This window comes from Echinops telfairi, unplaced genomic scaffold (genome assembly GCF_000313985.2).
Source record: "Echinops telfairi isolate 266 unplaced genomic scaffold, ASM31398v2 ScPeMD7_1;HRSCAF=3_0, whole genome shotgun sequence".
Taxonomy (NCBI): Eukaryota; Metazoa; Chordata; class Mammalia; order Afrosoricida; family Tenrecidae; genus Echinops; species Echinops telfairi.
In genome coordinates, this window is record NW_022103896.1 from 8,853,995 (window position 1) to 8,868,295 (window position 14,301).

The 14,301-nt window shown below is 46.4% G+C and overlaps 1 protein-coding gene across 2 annotated transcripts in view; it reads right to left on the reverse strand.

Annotated features, from left to right (window-relative positions):
* Nucleotides 1-12,470, reverse strand: part of EFR3A (EFR3 homolog A) — an 81,892-nt gene extending 69,422 nt beyond the window's left edge. For both annotated transcript variants that reach the window (XM_004697389.3, XM_045295327.1), the window contains exon 1: nucleotides 12,356-12,470. In XM_004697389.3, coding sequence (XP_004697446.2) covers nucleotides 12,356-12,365 — 10 coding nt within the window. In that variant the 5' untranslated portion in view covers nucleotides 12,366-12,470. The remainder of the gene's footprint in view (nucleotides 1-12,355) is intronic.
* Between the last annotated feature and the right edge of the window lie 1,831 nt (nucleotides 12,471-14,301).

Sequence of the window (14,301 nt, forward strand, 5' to 3'; positions counted from 1 at the left end):
CCCCGCCCCCAAACTGTTGTCCATCCATCCCGACTCACAGCAACCCTACAGGACAGAGCAGAACTCCATCAGTTTCCAAGGCAGTCAATCTTTGGAGAAGCAGCGGGCTTCATTTTTTTTCCGAGGGGATGGCTATGTTTGAACCACCAACCCTTTGGTTAACAGTTAACACACAACCTGCTGCACCACCATGTATAGGGGGGTAGAGCTTGGTCCCTTCACAGAAGCAAAAGGACTGGTGGCTGCCCTGGGCTCCAGCTTGCAACAGCACAGGACTGGGCACTAAGGGCTTCTGCCCACGAGTCTCCCCCAGAGACCCAGGAAAAGGCTTCTCCCAGACCTGTACTTTAAAAATGTATTTTGAAAATGGTCGACTTTGACTCCTGGCCCATTTTTGCTCAGTAACAATAGGTGGGAAGTTTTTGCTTTATTACAATTTGAGTGAGTGGACAGGCTGGGTTAACTTTCTCTACTACATATTAAAATGCCCGTAATCAGAATTTGGCAGATACTGGACACTTGCCAAATTTTACACCTATAAATATATTTTATGCAAACTTCTAAATTCAAGGAGTCCAGGTAACACAGTAGATAAAGTGCTCAACTGCTAATGGACAGATGGTTGGGTCCAACCCTAGTAGAACAATGTGGCTGCCAACTACGGTTAAACATCTGCAGTCTTGGAAACTCATGAAGCACCTACACTCTCTGTCCTAGAGGGTGACTATGAGTCAGAGTTGACTCAATGGCAGTTGGGTTGGGCTAAGCTCAAAAATCCAGATAAAAATATCTTTACAATTACAAGGTGACCAAGAACTGGAATTTCAGAATCATAGCACTCACTACTTTTAATTTTAGCAAGTATCCTCATATTTAGCAAAGTATGAGTCCCACTGAGTCAAAATCTGGGGGAAGCAATTCCCATAGGAGGCAGATAGCCAGGAGGCGTGGCATCAGGGACTCTGCAAGACACAGACAAGGGCACCCCGGTGCACTGCCATCCCCACTCACAACAGCTCAAGGGGGAGCCACCCAGGTATACACCGAAAGTTGGATGGGTATAGAAGCTGTGGTGCAGGCACACGATGGAAAATTATCCAGCCAAAAAGAGAAGTGAAATTCCAATGGGTGCACCTTCCTTGCAAGCATTCCACTGAGTGAAAAAAGTCAGACACTAAAGGACCAAATACTGTATAATCCTAATTTGATGAAATACCTACCAGTGGGCACTGTGTGTCCTTACCAGGGGGTGGAGTGGCACAGAGCACCGGACCATCTCCCAAGATACTCTGGATTTCAGTCTGGGGTCATACAGACCCTTCAGAAATGCAGTGGTGGTGGGGACACCACAAGATACACGTGCTTAATTAATGTTACTGCCCTCTGCACATCACAAATGCTCATATTGTAAACTTCTAGAGATATAATATCTAGGGAGAAGGAAAGAGAGGACATCTGGGAATTCACATTTGGATAACCTGTCCAGGCAACTCTTGGGAGTGGCTGTTCCTTCCGTATTAATTAAAACAAATTCCTTCCATATTAATTAAAACAAACATATCCACAAAAACCCCAAACAAACCCACTGCCATCACATTGATTCCAACTCCCAGCACTCCTATAGGACAGTAAAGAATGTTCCTTACAGATCCCAACACTGTCAATCTTTACAGGCACAAGACAGCCTCATCTTTCTCCCACGAAATGACTGATCAGACTTGAAATAGTGACCTTGCGGTGAGCAGCCCAGTACTTACCCACACCAGCACAGGGGCTCCTTATATTCCTGAAGTTGCTTCTTAAAAGTCCTTACTTTCCTCCTGAATACTAATTGTGACCTTAATATTTATTGGAAATACTAAGGTTACAACTGAGTACTCTGAGCAGCTAGCTGTACAGTCCACAATGAAAACCTGGGTATGAAATTAAAAGGGCTGGCAAGGAGGGCTCAGCAGTTTAAAAGATAATTGTAGCAAATACAATTTCTGCCAACTTATTGATCTAACACCTCCATATGCATAAATAATGTCCAGCAGACAATGAAAGACTAACTAATCTTAACTAGGATGGTTTGGTTGTTTTTAATTACAAATCATCTTCATATTCACAAGGAGGATAAGAGTTATTTCAGACACAGTTCCAAACAGCTTTAAAGTACCTAAATTTTCAACAATTAAAAAAAAAGTCATTACTCATAGAGTAACAAAAGTGTTAAATCTGTGGGGGTGTTTTCAACACCCAAATTATTTTAAGAATAAGTTTAATATACTAACAGCATTGATTCTTCTTATAGATTTCAAACACCCACAACATCTATGCCATATGTTAAAGGTTTTAATTTGAATTGAGACAACTACGTTTCTTGATTCAATAGCACCCAAAAAGGTAGGCCGCGATCAAACCCAGTAACAAGACACAGTCACTGCACTGATAAGGACAGTGACTGAACAGTGAACACTGGAAACAAAGAAGGTTCAGCAGTAAAAAAATGTGACCTTGATAAAACTGACAGGAGAGATCACAGGATAAAAATTTACAAGACCAATGACCAGCTTATTGCAAATATTTTCTTCAACATAGGCAGCAACTATACAAGTATACATCACCAGATGGAATATACAGGAATCAGATTGACTGTATCTATGAAAAGAGAAGATTGAGGTGCTCAATATCATTGATCAAAACAAAGCCAGAGGCCAACTGAGGAACAAAACACCAATTGCTCATACGCAAGTTTAAGTTGAAGAAGCTGAAGAAGAGTAAAGCATGACCTTGATTATTGAAGTTAGAGACCATCTCAAGAATAGATTTGTCACACTGCGTACTAATGACCAAGACTAGACAAGCTACAGATGACATCAAGGACATCACACGTGGAGAAAGCAAGGTCATGGAAAAAGAAAGGGCAAAAGGACAACGATGGATGTCAGACGAGATTCCGAAACGTACTTCTGTACAGAATAGCTAAAGCAAAAGGGAAAAAATAATAAAGCAAAAATGCAGAACGGAAAGATTTCAAAGGGCAGCACAGAAGAGAAAGTAAAACATTAAAATGAATGTGAGAAGACCAAGTTACAAAGGCAAAAGGGAAGATGGCAGTGACTGCAAAGGTCAGGTTTGGAAAGAGACTCATTAACAACCTGTGATACAACTTTGACTGCTGAAAGTACAGAGGACTTAAGGCACATAGTAAAGATTACACACTTCAGTGTTCAGTATGGATCGTTCCTTAACACAAAGAAGACAAAACTACTCACAACCGGACCAATTAGCAACATCATGATTAATGCAGAAAAACTGAAGTGGTCAAGGGTTTCATTTTACTTGAACCTGCAATCAATGTACACAGAAACAGCAGTCACGAGATAAAATGACATACTGCATTGGGCAAACCGGATGCCAAAGACCTCTTGAAAATGGTAAGGTGCAAAGATCTCACCTGAGAACTAAGGGGGACCTAACTCAAGCCAGGGAATTTTCAGTTGCCTCACATGGATGTGAAAGCTGGACAATGAATAAGGAAGACACAAAAAGAAGGGATGCCTCGGAATAAAGGTGCTGGCAAAGAACACCGACTAGTCCACGGAATGCTAGAAGGGCAAAGGACTCTGTCTTGAAAGAGGCACTGCAGAATACTCATTCAGAGCAAGGACAGCTAGACAGACTCTCACTCACTTTGCATACGTTCTCAGAAGAGACCAGTCTCCAGAGAAAGGCACCCAGCTTGGTAAGAGGAGGTCGGTGAAAAAGAAGGCCCTCAAGGAGATGGACTGACACAGTGGCTGCAACAGTGAGCTCAAGCATGAAACAACTGTGAGGACGGCGCGGGACCGTGCAGTGTTTAGTTCTGTGCACAAAGTCCCCGTGAGTCAGAACCTATGTGACGGCACCTAACAGCAACAACTTCAAACAGACTGGATACTTCAAGTCTTTCGCTCTCCATCTTGAAGAGAGCCAGAAAAAGGACTTGCCTACGAGGTCTGGATAAGTGAAAACTGCAATAAAAAAAAGCTGCTCTACTAATTCAACCCATCAATGCTTCATTGTTAACACTCCCACCAAACTTCTGACTAAAACATAAAAATTCTATATATTTTGCATTTACTTACTGTATACATGAGATTTTGGTAACAATAAAATAACCCCAGACACCTTTAATTGTTCATGTACTATTTTAGTCTGTTATCAATACATATTATAATCTTACATTTAATCTTACATTTACCTAAGGAGGTAAACTGATATTTTGAAATCAGTATTCTTACGTGGCTCATAAACCAACTCTGAAGACATCAGACAGCTTCAATGTATTCTTAAACTTTCCTCCAAAAAAAAAACTTTCCTCAAGTTAAAGGTAAAGCCTATTAGTGATAACATGGAAAAAACCCAAAAAACGTTCTGTGGTATTGTACTCAAAGGGCGGGGCGGACACTGGGATCTATACATGTGTAGTATATTTTATTGCTAAAAACAGTAAAAAAAAAAGGACTTCATTTAATCTTGAAAATTATGATCAGTAGGAAACCACCTTACTCTTATGAAAATACTCAATCTCTTGCAAGATTAAGTTACAGATCATTTTTGGATTTTAAAAAAACCAAACAAACCCAAATCCTAGCTGTTGTGCATTTGTCTGTAGTGCCCGCCCATCTGCAAACATCCATCTGTATCTTAGTGTAGTCAATGGTAGAATAATGACTCGAGAGCCAAGCATAAGAGGGTTTCCAAAAGTTGGGGACAGGAAATTCCAGTGTCTTTTAATCTCCCTTCTCCCCCAACATTTTGAAGGCTCCCTTCCCTTGTATTTTGATCCTGACAACTTGCTGATTCTCATGAAATGTTCTCCTCTAAAGCACAATCACACTGTGTCTACCTAAACATCCCTAGACTAGTAACAATCCTTTTAACATCCATTAAATAAATCCCTTGAATGTCAGATGTCACAAAGGGACTACTTCTTTCGATGGCCATGTTTTTTGCCATGTTTCCAAGGTCTCAGGAATTGACAATACCAACTTAGACACCTCACCTTTCATTTTCTGTGCCGGGCAAGAGGTGAGAGCCACTTACAGTTAAGTGCAGCCACAGCACAAAAAACTCTGCAGCAAATTGCCAAGACAGGCAATCACAGCAGCCAATTAAATAGCCACCGGTGTGAGGAACGGTTGGCATCACACAGAAAACCACTGTAGCAGAACCCACCCCCGGAGGTCAACTAACAGAAGACAAAGGTGCGGTTGAAGAACTCACCAACTGGGAACAGAAGGCAACAGCAACAACGGCATTCTGAAGACAGAGCACCGCAGAAGACTGCAGACCAAAAGGCTTAAGGCTTTTTCCCTTTAGAACAAAACAAGCTCAGGATTCAGAGGACTACTGTTAAAATAAACAAATAAATAAATCACCACCAAGAGCAGTGGGTCCTTCTTAAGGAAAATGAGACCCACACTACCTAATACCTGAGTCAGACAGCAGTACATAAGTACGCCAGAGGGAGAGTATGATAGCATCCATGGAAAGAGGGAAAACAGTATTAGCTCCTGTTTGCTGTAGAGCATATGCAAGCGCTGGCTCATCTCAAGAACCAAACGAACCTGGCAAGCACAAAGGATGAGAGCACTGTGACAGCGGTGACATATTAATCACAGAAAAACATTCATGTTGTGATCCTACTCCCTTAGAATTGTGTTCACTCTGCAGTGCACACGCATTAAAAAAAAGAAATCCTACAAACTCCAATAAACCAAACCCACACAGGATGATTCATCTTAACCTGCATTTTCATGATGAAAACTACTGCTTAATAATGCCAGAATCATTTCATCCTCCCCCACCGCCCCCCAAAAACCCCCCACGAAACCTACTAATGATACGTAGAATGTCGTACGTATTATTTGGATTCCTGTTAAGGAACAGCTAAGTCCACCCACTCTGGCTCCAGGTCACTGACAGTGCTAACATTTCCTAGCAGATCAGAGAGCTAATGTTTGGCCTCCCTAGCTGTCAAGCAAACCTGAAACTCAAACCACTGCTGTAGGGTAGATGCCGGCCCAGGGACCCTACCACACAGAGCAGCACTGCCCCCTAGGGTTTCCAAGGCTGCCATCTTTGGAAGTCAACTGCCACAGCATCCTCCCAGGGAGCTCTGGGTGGGTTCAAACCACTGAAATTTCAGCAGGCAGCTGAGCTTCTAATCACTGTGACACCAAGCCTCCTTCACCACTACGTGCCCTGACTCATAGCAACAACCGCATAGCAACCACTGCATACGAGTACAACCAGCCCTATTTGACCAGTGACTCAAAATTCTTTTTATGCTGAAGGAAGAACCAGTTTGGTTCAATCTATTTCATGTTTTTGAAAAAATTGAAAAAGCCATGCTAAAAGCTATAAAGATATTTTAAAACATTTTTATGGTTACATAATTAGTATATGATAACTACAGAAACTGACTTATTGTGATCTTATGACCGCCTGGAAATCATAAATTACAGAGAAGGTGTTAAAAGAATTTAGTCCAACAGAGTAGGATGGTGACAGTTCACGATTCCACGTCTGACCCGAGGTCAGCCATCTTCCTTTTCACCTCCCGTGTCTCGTCCATGTGCTCCGGCCATGGATAACGTTTGGAAAGAGCATGCCTAACGGCTGTTGAAAACCCCACTGAAAGGCTCTTCCACATTGAACTCCCACCACTTCCTCATTCGGGATACTGTCCTTTCTGGGTTTTCATGATTCTAAACATTACTAGCAGTTAATATTTGTGCAGAAAATCTTTGTCCAAAGGACGGAGTCCCAAAAGGGAAAGTACTGGGTCAGCAAGTAGAAGCATCACTAGAGTACTTAACAACAGATGACTTCCCCAGGCCCTGCCCTTCCTGTTAGTGTGGAATGCATGACCTCCTGCTGTTGAGATGTCCCCAGCTGATCAAGCACCTGCCATGACCTGGGCACAGTGCTAATCACAGGTGACAAGTGGTAAGGGAAACCGACAGGACTTGATGGCTGTGAATTCAGCTCCTGCCTGGTTCCGAGAACTGGGGTATTGAAGAAAGAACTGGGACTTGCAAGTCCCACCAGTGTAGTTCCACCAATCCCACTCTCCCACTTCCTGCTTTCTAATTTTTTATGGGGGGGTAACTGGAAGCTTAAAAGGAGGAGGAAAAGTTCTTTTAAAAAGAGGAACCAAGAACGAGGAGCCAGAAACAGAGTGCGCCTGAGAACTTTTTGTAGAGAAGTGGTAGCAAAAGCAGGAACACCAGATGCAGCTGTACTGAGAGCAAGAGATGGTGACAGCTTCTCGCCTCATGGAACCAAGAAGGCTGGGTGCCTCTGAGTAGGAGGCTGGCTTCCAGAGTCACTTACTAACCCTAACGGAACTATGAAACACTTGCTCAAGTAAAGGCAGAGACCAGAGGATCACAAAGCTGAGGGGCTGAGGACCCTGTTGGCATGGCTGAGAAAAGACTCTGCCTACAAAAGAACTGCAACCTTATCATTTCAAATCCTTACTTGGAACCTCTTAACTTCCCTAATAAATCCCACAATCAAGGGGAAAACAAAAAAAGAATAGAAAATACCACTTCCTGTCTTGAGGTATGTTACTTAACTTCTTCCTCAAAAGTTTTCTCTCTCAGTTGCTAAAATAAGTCAAAGAGCGCCTACCTCAAAATGGGCGATTTAAATAGGATGCTGCATGCAACGCACAAAGCATACTGCCTGGCATGGAACCAATACTCAGTGAATTCATACAACAACGACAGTATATCTTTATCATTTGTTTAAAATACTCGGTAAATGGGAAGCTGTTAATATGGCTAAAAATAGAAAGCTGCTGTAAGTGTGATCTATAGGTTCATAGAATGCTAAGTTGAATGCTTCTTCGTATGACATAGCAAACCCTTCAAATTCCTGCTTCAGCTCCTTCTGGAGCCTCACCTCCCATCACATGGATAATTTGTAATGCAGGACTATGTCCCTAAGACAAGGCCCTGGGTGATACCAACAATTAATACATTCAATACCTAATAGGTTAGTCTGGTGGTTCAAATCCACCCAGAGGTCCCTCAGAATAAAGGGCTAGCGATCTACTTCAGAAAAAATGAGCCAATGAAAACCCCATGGAGCACAGTTCTACTCTGACCCACAAGGGTTTCTCAGGGTTGGAATTCATTTGACTGCAACTGGTGGTTATGTTCCCAGGGGCCTCAGTGGGTCCGATGGAAAGTGAGACCTGGGCAGCAACAGAGCCAAAAGGAGACTGCTGCCACTCGACCTGCTACACAGGCACTGGCTGGGGGAAAGAGAGTCCCAGAGAACACAAGCCTGCATCAATAGTCTGCTTCCAGCTCATCCATCAGAGTGCCCAGGTCACATGTTCCAAATGGTCTGACAATGTATTGCTAACCAGAAGCATCTCAACCAGCACCGTCCTTCACCACCCATTCACATTCTGTCTTGCTTTCAAAAGATGGGGCTGAAAACAAATTCCACATAACCCACTCCTGATCACAGGGAGAGCAAATCAACACAGAACGACCACGTTGCCACAGCATAACAAATCTGCCAAGATCTCAATCCCAACGTCTAAATGTGAAAAGATAGGTGTAAACGCAAATACAAACCAAGAGAAAAGCTGGAAAGTAAGTGGTAACACCCTCCAGATCTAAACGGTGGTCTGAGTATCTACAAACAGAGGAAAAATAAACCTGACATGACATGGTGAGTGGAACTCTTCTGTGACATACAAGTTTGTTTCAAACACAGTAGTGGTGCCTCAAAGAGTTTCCAGACCTCACAGTTGTGAAATAACTTTTCACATAGCAAAACGGGAGTACGTTTGACTGGATCTGCTTGGAGGCAAGTTGCTTGTAAACTAAAGAGCATAAACACAGTTTACAGCAAAGTTTAGCCTGTATTTATTTAACATCCAGTTATCCAGTTAGCTAGTTTGCATCCAGAACAGTATGTAAGGAGAGGCAAAATGCTCGCCTTTCTGGTATGCTCAAAGTATGATTAAGTTTTGGCCAAGCTTACATTCATCATAGTTTAACTCCAGGGGGAGAGAAGCTAAACTATTATGAACTTAGTGCTATAGAAAAACATACATCTCCTTTGCTCACTGCTTACTGCTTACGACAGGGGCCTGATCACCTTGTTGTTCAAGTCCTCGCTTGCGCCATGCGTGATTTCAGTCAAATCAGTGAAACTCCTCCAGTCTCAGCCTTCTAATATCTCAACATAACAACGAGCTTAAACTGTCAGTGCAACTTGAATTCTGGTAGAGGGCTTGAAAATCTTCAAGATCAAAAGACTTCTTTCTTTCGCTCACCTCAAGAGAGGATGAAATTGGCCATTTGAGGAACAAGGTGGTGAATTCTAGGTTTGAAAAACCAGACAGACCACAGCCTTAAAATCAGAGCCTACTGATAGCTGCAGACCACAGACCGAATACAGAGTGACAGGGCCACACACTAGGCCCCAGCTTCCTGCTAGGCACTCTCCTAGGGAGTCACTTTCCCAGAAAGAGCCATGGTGTCCGCGTGAACTCCAAGGAAGCTGGCAGGAGAAGGATGCTTCCTCAGCTGGCAGTGCTTGACTTGACTGGGTTCTACTTACACTCCCAGTTTCAAGGACTGAGGAGCCAAACTGAAAATTAGCAAATACTGTTTAAAACCACAATAGTCAAACACAGGCCTTCTGAATTTTAGACACTGAGAGACTCTAGAGATCATTTCCAGGTCTTTCATTTTGCAGAAAAGCACTGCTTCTACGTAGCTTAAATCCTTATGGATTAACAGGCCGAGCTTATAAATGAGACTAGTACCTCATTTGACCTTGAAACACCACCAACAAAGCAAAACCTCTGCTTAAAGAGGAGTTTCTTCTTTAAAATAATCTTAACTCACTCAATGGCGACTCATAGTGACCCTATAGCAGTGGTTCTCAACCTTCCTAATGCCGCGACCCTTCAATACAGTTCCTTATGTTGTGGTGACCCCATTTGTGGGCATATCTACAGGTGAGCGGACCCGCCTGGAGACGAATAGAGAAGTGGTGTCTCGGTTCCTAAGACCATCAGAAATATAGTCTTAAGGCGACCCCTGTGAAAGGTTCATTTGAACCCCAAAGGGGTCACGACCCACAGGTTGAGAACTATTGCCCTATACGATGGGGTAGAAGTGCCCCTCAACTTTCTGGGACTGCAACTGTTTACTGAAGTAGAAAGCTCCATCTTTCTCTGAAAACAGTCCTGAAGTAAGTAATAATTCTGTAGTTTCTGCTTCTTGGGATATACTGGAAATATATTTGGCGTGCCTTGACTCGCCACTGCACTGCCCCAGCCATGTTGGCAACGCCGGCCACCACAGGAGGGAAAAGGCAACATGAAGACTGCTGGCATCCCATCCAAGCCAGACTGCTATTCAGCCACAGAACACGTACCCTGACCAAGATCAGTAATGCTGGTAACAGCCAGACAAACTCAACAGGGCACTGGCCTGCCCAGTCTAGGCATGAAACCCGAATTTGGCACCAGATCAACTATTGTGCAGAGTAAAAGACACATTGACAGAGAAACCTCTCTTCCTATATTCACTCAGTAAAATTAGAGGGCCTTGGAACATACTTCATTTAAAAAAAAAGTCTTCTAGGATGCTTATATTGCCTTGGTAGCCTTACATTTCATTTGACACCTCAACTCCCCATCTGCTCTACTTTATCAGAAAGGAGAAGATTAATTTGCACAGTTGTTGACTGCAACTTTTCAATGAAGAATGCGAACATGAATTTAGAGCAATCCTGACGATGATGACATTTGAATTTCCACTTTCGATAATGACATGAAAATATAAACTGTTGACACATTTACTAGATGGTGACTATGAGGATACACAGTCCCAATGTGGAGAAAACAAAGTTCACCCAGCCCACACAAGGAGGAGGAGTTAAAAGCAATCTTGATATCCAGAGCTTTACACAATCCTCCTAAATATCCCCAAATAAGTCCTTGTCCCCCACTACAAGGCTGCATGTCTACAAAAGCAAGGGCAATGAGAAAAAGGAGTTCACTACAAATCAGGCTGACTGGGAACCTACTTACAAGGGCTGAAAGCTTCCACAAGGGACTCCTTACTCAACCTCAAATCAAGAAGAGGCGCTCGGATCACCAAGGCGCTTCCGGGTCAGGTCACACCGAGCTTCCCTAGCTTGCACACATCCACTTGGTACGCTGGTTCAAAGTCACACTGCTGTCTAACTGGGTCATCTGAAAACGGGTCACTAGTAGAACTGTTGCACCGCCTTTGCCCACGATCCAGCAAGAGTGGGTACCCTGGCCCAGTACCTTCTAAACTTTGGGGTCCATCGGTAACCCTTGGAGCGCTTGTTAAGATATGGAGATTCCTGGGTCAAGCTCCAGAGAATCTGTCCATCGGTCTGGGGAAGGAACCCACCTGCCCACGTGAATCTACACAGGTGGCCCTGGAGTCACACTCAGAGGTACCTCATTAGATCCCCAAAAGGCACATTCTTCAACCACCTGGAACCAGAGGGTCAAGCCTACAGGGGAGTTTGGGGAGGCAGCCCCGGGGCCGCACTGGGGCTTCTGGGGAAGGAAGAATTGGGACTTCTGAGGACTCACTGGTCCCCCACCTCCCCAACCCCGCCCTGTGGGCCCACCCTGGGATCCCTGAGGACACACTGGGACACCGCTCACTGCCACCACCACCACCACCACCTCCTCCAGCTGCAGTGGGACCACGGGGAGCGGGGGGGGCGCACCCCCGCCGGGGCTGCACTGGGATCCCTGAGCACAACCCCCTCAGGGACAGCACTGGGACCTCTGCGGATGCACTCAGGGACAGAGACCACCACTGCCCCCACAGGGGACGCACTGGCTCACTCGGCACCGCCTCCCGTCCTCCCTGGAGCTGCACCGAGACTCCAGCGGACGCTCTCGGACATTGGCCCGGGGGCCGCATTGGGACCCACGGGGCCGCCAGGCATGTGCCCGAAGCCCCCGAAAGCCGAGCAGCGGCGAGTCCCGGAGCCAGGAGCTGCCCTTTTAAAGCCCGCCCACGGGGCCACGTAACCCCCGGCTCTGCCCCTTTAACAGCCAGGCGTCCAGAGCTGGGGCCTCAGTTTCCCCTTCCGTGAAACGGGGCGCACGCCGCCCCGCCCCCAGAAAGCGAAGCCGAAACGAAACCAGCCGGGCAGACGGCGGCCACTTCCTGGCGGTTCCTCGCCCGCCCCGGCTCCCCAGGCCGCCCTCCCGGGTACGACCCTCCGAGGGCGCGCCCCGCCGGCCGCCGCCTCCCAACGACCCCCGCCGGCCCGACCCTCGGCGGCCACTCACGGGTGGGCATGGTGACCCCGAGGCGCGATCGCCGCCGCACCAGCACTCAGCGGGGCCTCGCAGGGCGGGCCGGCAGCACCATAGCGGGCCGCGGACGCCGGACGGGTAGAAGGGCGACGAGCGAACGCGGACAGCGCGCCTCACGTAGCGAAGCCAAGCCGCCTCGGCCGGCCCCGGTCCGCGCCGGACGACGCGCCGGGCGTCCCGACGCACGTGACGTCATCGCGCCGCTGCCAGGGCCCCGCCCACTGCAGGCGGGGCGCGCGGGCAGGGGAGCGGATCCTGCGGGGCGGGGTGGTGGACGGTGAGCGAAGGGGGCACACGGGGGCAGCCACCGGGGCCCCTCCTGCTTTTGTTGTTCTTTAAAGACTCCACTGACCCGAGGACCTTCGCGGGGGCGCATTGTGACTGCCCGCTTCGTTGCTTTCGGTGCATTGCGTGCCTGGGGCTTTTCCTTTTACCCATCTAACTCGGCGGCGTAGGTATTTTCTCCTGGTGACAGTAGCCCACACTAACTGAGGTCATTTGCAAAGACACCTGCGCCTTTTTCTTCTTTTTCATGAGGACAGAGAATGTCATTTTCTCGTGTCCTCCTAGCGACTTTCAGAGAGATCTTATGCCTCCGGAGTTTGTCTCCCCAGAGAGGGCGGTGCTGCCTTGGCTCTGGGGCTTCATTAATAATGAACTACCCCTTGGTCCCCCAGCAGACCCGGAGCCCAAGGCTCTCAGCAAGTCACAGACACTCTGCTGGGCCCTCTTGGGATGGGCTTCTCCAAGTGCCTCAGCCTCCTTTTGTGCCTTAGTTAACTTACAGGAAGAGTGGGGTGGAGTTTGAAATACTGAATTCTACGCCCTGTGCTGCACCTAATTAAGTCACATCATGATTAAATGCATGTTCATAGTTGAAGGCCTCTTCCACTGCATCGTGGATACGGGTTGGATTGCTAACTGCAAGGTCAGCAGTTCAAAACCACCACCTGCTCGGAGGAAGGAAAGTGAAGCTTTCTACTCCTGTAAAGTCTCAGAAATCCACAGGGGAAGTTCTACCCTGTCTTTTTGAGGACACTATGAGTCAATGTCGGCTGGGTGGCAGGGAATTTGAGTTTGGGGGAGTTAGAAACCCTATGTAGAGTTGCTCTGACTGCCACCTAGTTGAGGCCAACTCATAGTGACCCTAGAGGACAGAGTAGAACTGCCCATCTGAGTTTCAGGTGAGACTAACTGTATGAGAGTAGAAATCCTGGCCTTTCCCCACTGGAACAGCTGGTGGTTTTCAACTGCTGACCTTTTGCATCACAGTCCCAGGCATCATCACTACCCCACCAGGGCTTTTATATATAGGGTAACTATCAGTTGGAATCCATGCCACGACAGTGGGATTGGTTGGTCTGAGGCCGTCCTGAGTCTTGCCAAGGCTCTGCTTAAGAAATTATATATTTGTATCCCATATATATCAAACTCACCACCATCGAGTCAACGCTGACTCACAGCAGCCCTAGAGGACAAGGTAGAACTGCCCTGGCAAGTTTATGAGCACTAAAAGAGATAAGATTTAAAAAGCCAATGTGCCAGGAAAGGCTTGGGGGAAATTGGTCTCTAAGTGGACTTGGAAGGAAGCAGAATTTGAATTAGCAACGACTTGGAGCCTTTGAAAAGGCCGGGAGGCGACTGGAGGGTGAGTCAGACTGAGTCATATGCTACTGACAGCTCAGCCGGTAAGGGACTGCCCCTTGCTCTAACACAAAGGCCAAATGACCCGATCCTGGGCCAATACTTGATTCTTGAATGAGCTGGTGAATATTGTCATTGTCTATGAAATCTTTTCTGCCCACAGTGTCTTCCCCAACTCTTTTCACAGGCTTGGCTTGTGTCTACTGTACCATTTCCCAGGTTGGATCCTCAATCGACTGTAATAAATGCATGCATTCCTTCTACTGCTGGGCTAT